The 6,636-nt window shown below is 41.3% G+C and overlaps 1 protein-coding gene across 1 annotated transcript; it reads left to right on the top strand.

The window, feature by feature from the left end:
- The first annotated feature begins 940 nt into the window (after positions 1-940).
- nudt21 (nudix hydrolase 21) lies at positions 941-5,852 on the top strand. Its single transcript, XM_040011043.1, has 7 exons — positions 941-1,219; positions 2,306-2,506; positions 2,598-2,661; positions 2,742-2,831; positions 3,303-3,378; positions 3,481-3,595; positions 5,301-5,852. Exons 1-7 carry the CDS (start codon positions 1,104-1,106, stop codon positions 5,320-5,322), a joined length of 684 nt encoding a protein of 227 aa, XP_039866977.1. The 5' UTR covers positions 941-1,103; the 3' UTR covers positions 5,323-5,852.
- The last annotated feature ends 784 nt before the right edge of the window (positions 5,853-6,636 follow it).

The following is a 6,636-nucleotide window of genomic DNA, read 5'->3' as shown; positions in this document are numbered from 1 at the left end:
AATCCCTCCTCTGCACATGTCCAAACTGTCTTCAGCCTTGCCTCTCAAACCTGACCTCTCCCCCTGACATACCAATTTTTAACCTTGATATAAGATTAAATTAAAATGTGAAGTGAAAATCTGAACATCTTTTTTTGTTAGTGCCACTGTCTCCACACCATATGTCAAAACAGGTCTCACTATCATCCTGTAAACATTACCTTTCACTTTTGCGGCTATCCTTCTGTCACAAATAAACCCCATCTCCACCTTGTCCCTCCTACTTGAACTCTCTTTTTCACCTCCCTCGTGCATTGTCAGTTGCTTTGGAAGGTTGACCCCAGGTATTAAGACTCATCCACTGTCACTACCTCTGCTCCTTGCAGCTTCATTGTTAAATCTTTCTCTCATCCATTCACAGCTATTCTGTCTCGCATCTACCAACTTTTATTCCTTTTCTCTCTGAAGGATACCTCCACCTGCTCTCTTTCACCTGGTCCCTAATCTCACAACAGATCACAGTGTCATCTGCAGACATCGCAGTCCATCATAGCCTGACCTCGTCTGTATTGTTGGCTGGAGGGGCTCAGAGTATACTCCTGATGAAATCTCATCCCCACCTTGAACCCATCTGTCTTTGTCCTGCACCACCCACACATACTTCCGCCTCGTGCCTTTCGTATACAATAGAAAAAATCCAAAATAAAAAATAAAATAAACAAATATTTTATAAAAAAAAATAAAAAAATAAAAAAAATAATTATATATATATATTTCTTTCTTTCTTTCTTTCTTTCTTTCTTTATTTTTTAAATGTAAAACAGGTCATTTTTGGTTAATTTACACACTTCAATTTTCACTGACACACCCTTTGATAGTTCGCTACATATCAAATACGAAGTAACGTCTCAGATCCAGACCAGCAGGGGTCGCTGGCGAAGAGTCTCCCCCACCACAAAGCCGCACTTCACCCGGAAGAGGAGCGAGGTTAACAACGGCGGAGACATTTGTTGTGGAGGGTCGGCGGCGTTTCTGAAGTAATTCATATAATCCAATAAATAACCTGCTCCCAGCGGAGGTGCTTTCTTTCCGGCGGGTTTAGTGTCGCTGAGCATACGCTAGAGATGTCGGTCCCGCCTCCCAGCCGCTCGTCCACCGGCTGGCCGCGCAGCGCTCCCGTCCAGTTTGGGAACAAATACGGGCCCGCGAAGCCGCTCACACTGGAGAGGACCATCAACCTGTAAGTCCGTGTGGATCATTCTAAAAGCACCGCACACGTAGCTGGTCTCACTACCGTCGTGGGGCCGTTAATTATCGCACACCGAGGAGTCAGGATGCAGCGCGACCTGCTTGGTTCGGTTAATTGTGATCGCTGCAGGAAGAAGCCACTTAGCTAGTCAATGTCTGTGGTCCTATCAAGGCTTTGTGAGGGTTATTCTTAAAGTAAAACATGGGAAAAACATCTCGGCTGTAACTCTGACATTATAACCGAGCTTTGGTGTTTATTTCACCTGAACGTAGTTTAAAAAATTTTGACTTTTAGTTACAGGTGTAACTAATTATTCCCATTATCAGTGTTGGAGACGAGACGTGATTTAAATGTGATTGTCATAAAGCTGCCTGACAGGTAACGAAGTCTTCACTTAGAATATTAAGAAAATTTACAAAATTACATTCAAATAATATTAAGGAATTTCTAAGAATTTATGAAGGTTAAAAGAAATGTCTCAAATTCACAAGGGCTCTGAAAAAAAGGGCTCTTTGTTTATTAACGTTTGAAATGGAATCATCCGTCAATCAAGAAAATAACCAATTAGTCAGCTCTAATAAATTAATCTGACATTTTTCTCCAATTATGATTTTTTTTTTTCAGAAAATAAATATTTCTAAGAAAAAAAAAAAGAATTTGATAAATACTCCATCACATTTTTTTCCCCCGTTTTTTTTAAACATGTTTTTACAAAAAATAAGAAACAAACAAACAAACTAGGGACTTAATCAGGTTGATTGTGGCAGCTGAAAGCCTGAATTAAGCAGTGAAATGAAATTTTTTGGGGTGCTTTTACTTTTTTTAAACATGGATAAAATCTGGGTTTTAACTGTTTAATGAACAAATGTGAACAGCCCTGAATAATTAAATAAAACCAGTTATTTTCTTGAGAAAAACCTTTTGTTATAGCCATAGATTAAAAAATTCTTTGTGTGTTTTATTATTCTAATGTCTCCCACAGCTTTCTGTGTGTGTGTGTGTGTGTGTGTGTGTGTACCCCGCTGTGTGTATCTTCTCCATTTATGCTGAAATGCCTTCTTGTGTATTTTCTGTCAGATACCCCCTCACCAACTACACATTCGGTACCAAGGAGCCGCTGTATGAGAAGGACAGCTCGGTGGCAGCCCGGTTCCAGCGGATGCGGGAAGAGTTTGATAAGATGGGGATGCGGAGGACAGTGGAGGGTGTCCTCATTGTCCATGAACACAGACTGCCTCATGTTTTACTCCTGCAGCTGGGCACAACTTTCTTTAAACTGTGAGTGTCTGATGTTCAGAGCTCTACTGTGTGAACAAACTGAAGTAGTTTTTTCTGCACGGGTGCCTCACAGTTTGCTTCTCTGCTGCAGGCCTGGTGGAGAGTTGAACCCTGGGGAAGATGAGGTGGAGGGTCTGAAGCGCCTGATGACCGAGGTAGCTACCAAACTTTGAGCTTAGTGTCATTGTGCTGGCTGTTTTGATTCTGTGTGTATTAACTTCAAATTTGTTGTTAGATCCTTGGACGGCAGGATGGTGTGAAGCAGGACTGGGTGATCGATGATTGTATTGGTAACTGGTGGCGCCCCAACTTTGAGCCTCCACAGGTCAGTACAAAGAAGATGATCAGAAGGATATTTATGATACTTTAACTAGGGATGCATCAAGCCAACCTTTTCCAGATCTGATCCGATACAGATACCTTGGCTTCAGGTATTAGCCTATACTGAGTAGAGAGCCATGTAATTCTTACTGTGAGGAAGAAACTTGGAATAAACATTAGGCTCAATTTAAACACTGCTCTACATCCAAGAATATACATACAGTTGTCAGAAGTTTGCAGTGGTACTGCTACACTGTGCAAAGTGGATGAAATGATGAAGAAAGAGGACCACCTCCAAATTCTTCAACTTCACTGCATATCAACAGATGTATGCATTACAATCATTCCACCCTGGAAGAAGGACAGTTCAACGGAATGACTGAAATTAATATTAGATTCATTTTTATATCAGTCATGTTGGATATTGTCACATCTACATCTTGATGTGAACTAATCTGAAGTTTTTGCCCTGCAGTATCCCTATATTCCAGCTCACATCACTAAACCTAAAGAGCATAAGAAGCTGTTCCTGGTCCAGTTGCAGGAAAAAGGTCGGTGTATCTCAAAATTTCTTTGATGCTTAATTAAAATAAGTAAAGACTTAGATGAGTCTCTTTGGTTGTTTCTGAAATCTGTGTTTGATGTTTGTACAGCGCTGTTTGCTGTGCCCAAAAACTATAAACTGGTGGCTGCACCGTTGTTTGAACTGTATGACAACGCTCCTGGATATGGACCGATCATTTCCAGTCTACCACAGCTGCTGAGCAGGTAATGTTCAGAACTTTTGCATGCGTTTGGACAGAAAATAGTAGAACTGCAATGTTTTCGAGTGATGCAGGGATTCCTCAGAGCAGAGGGATGCGCTGTGAAATTACATAGCAGGGTTTCTTTCTGGTCGCTGGCAGTGTGCACAAATGCACAAAGTTTGCACTCCGATCAGAGACATTATCAACACAACAGGTGATAAAACATATAACAGCAAAATGAAAGACTTTTCCTGCAAATTAGACAAGAGATTGATGCTGCAGAAGATCATTATGTATGTGAATTCTTGAGGTAATATATTTATTTTACCAATCCGTGCGCTCTAACAGCTGCATTTTTCTTTATATAACATTGTCTTCCAGGCAAAGTGATGTCACATCTGTTTGTGCAAGCTGTGCACAAACAGATGTGACATCAGTGTGATGTGCATATGTCAATTTTTGTAACCTTGCATGTTTGCTATGGGGTGGTTGAAGAGATGAGTGCATGTTTGTGTTAGTTTTTTCCGCTTTTGAATCGCATATCTGTGCAGAAGCTCAGATGTTGCACCAGCTTGAAAAGACTTTCTGGAGAACACTGGGAAAAGGTTTCATCTGCAGCTTAAAAACACCCGTGGCCTCAGTGCCAGGATAAATGGCACGGCACTGTTTGTGTACCAAACAACCAATCGGGCGACCATAATGATCCCTTAATGTGTCAGCTGCACATTTGACCTCTCAATCTGTAAGACTTTATGTTGCTTGGTGTGTTTAGTTATGATAGTCTTCTATACCATAATAAATAAGGCTTCAAAGTGCATATAGTTTATATAACATTGTAAACGGAGCTGAATATTCTCAGTGATAAATGGCCTACAAATGTAACCCATCGATTTTCAAATCTGTGTCCCAATGGCTGGAATTTCCATTCGGTAAAAGGCACGGGTATAAACTTTTATGCATCACTAACTTGACACAAATTCCAGTGACAAAGTGATGCACACAGTTTGTGCTGCTGCAACCTTACAGAGGAGCTTCACTAGCTTGTGTTGATGAGGTATGGCTCAGTGGGTTGAACATGTGTTTCTTATAGCTACGTCCCAATTAGCGGCTACGTCCCAATTCAGCGGCTGCGCCCTTCAAAGGCCGACCAGAGCTGCTGCTAAATGAGGCGGCTTAGCCTCTCGTGTGCTGCTTCTGTTGCCTAGCAACCATGACACTAACAGGTAGTGATGAGCCCACAGCCGGTGGCACACAATGAAATTTGGGATAAGGTGGGCTATGAGGGATGCACTCAGCATATCCTTGAAAGCCCGGGAAGAGGACACATTTGTAGGTCACTTCGAGGGAGCCTTCGGATGTGAACGGCCCTCGGTGTCCTGCTGTGATGTAATCGAGCTGGTCTTTCCCTCAATACATGAAATCATCGCGTTATTAGCTGCATTTTATATTTGTTCTTTGTCTAGTATTAAAATTAGTTTGATCTGAAACACGTGACAAATTGGGGGGGGGGTGTTGTGAAGTAATGACGATGGGATTTTAAATCCCAACTGTGAGCATAACTGAGCACGTTAGTTCTAGCCAGGTTAAAAACAGCTACTTCCTTTGTAGTAAACCCTCTGAAATGTACAGATTTGTCCTGGAAAAGATGCTCTTATCATCAAAGTAGCTGTTTGTTAACATGAGTCTAACTGGCACTGATTTTGTAATAATCACTGTTTTTTTTACAGGTTTAACTTCATCTACAACTAACTCAAATGATCAGAAGTACATGCGGCCGTCTCTGTGAGTGCGTCCCGCAGTGTGGAGAAAAGACTTCGCCTCAGCACCATCTTTCACAAAACAAATGCTTGTCATGTCAGGTATATCTGCAGACCGCAGGGGTGTTTATACTGTTTAAGAAGACTATGAAAATGTCTTTTTTTTTTTTTTTTCTTTGTTTCTTTTTAACCTTAAGAGTTGTTGTAGTCTGCAGGTTTGTATTCCAGTGCGTTAAAAATCTGATTTTATGTCCTCTCGAAGGAGGCCAGTGTTTGATTAAACAAGCTGAAACGTTGAGTTTCCTGTTGTTTTAACCTGTAACAATGCCGTGTTTTCTTTTTATTTTCTTTTAATAAAACAGTCTTTTGAGTACGTTTTTTATAAAGTGCAAAGAGCAGCCGTGTCTGACTGACTTGTTTTTGAAGTTTCAATAATATGCTACATTACATCTGTTGCTGTTCAGAAATACAAATCAAAGACGTTTTGGAGAAGTTAGCAATTTTTGTGACATAGGCTGAATTGAAATAAAACCAACCAAAAACTGGTAAAGTGACAGCAGGTGCCATTAAAGTCTGGAATCTAATTTGAGGAGGTCAGACAGAAATGTGTGCATCATTGTGATTAATGTATGGGGAAAATGCTGCGCAGTCAGTGATGCTCTCCCAGGCTTCCCCACAGCCACATCCAGCTCTGGGCACTCATTTGGATTCAGATCAGGTGACTGACTCAGCCAGTCGAGGATGTTTCTCCACCTCTTCCCCTTCAGCTCTTTGGTTTTTTTTTTTTTTTTGTTTTTGTTTTTTTTCCCGCTCTATTTTCAGGATCATGATCCTGCCGAGTGATGAAATGCCTTCCAGTGCCTGAATTCTAATGTGGCTTAATGCAAATCAATGTATAGAAATCTACATCTGTCTTGTTTCTTCCACCAGCAGTGAGATGATGAGCAACGTCTCCCACTAACAACCTGTTGTAGTGCTTCAAAGATTGAAGGTGGGAAGCTTTGGCTCCTTAAATGCTCATCTTCCCGTCAACTATGTTTGCATGAAGAGAGAGTGGATCTCCAGACTCTTTCATGCCTGTCACATGTGCTCTCATCTGTGAAGAGATCAGAGTCCCAGTGGCAGACCTGCAGTTCTGAAGTGCTTTGGCCTACATTTATCAAGCCAGTCCCATTAAAGGACATCAGGCCCTCATACCATCCTCACGGAGGTCTAGTTCTGATAGTTTAGTAAGGTATATGCACAGGTATCTTGCTAAAAGTCATTATCTGGCTCTGTGCTCCTTACACAAACCAGCATATACCAG

This window comes from Simochromis diagramma, unplaced genomic scaffold (genome assembly GCF_900408965.1).
Source record: "Simochromis diagramma unplaced genomic scaffold, fSimDia1.1 OVJJ01000603.1, whole genome shotgun sequence".
Taxonomy (NCBI): domain Eukaryota; kingdom Metazoa; phylum Chordata; class Actinopteri; order Cichliformes; family Cichlidae; genus Simochromis; species Simochromis diagramma.
The sequence above is the reverse complement of the archived record's forward strand: the minus strand, read 5'-3'. Positions and strand labels throughout refer to the sequence as shown.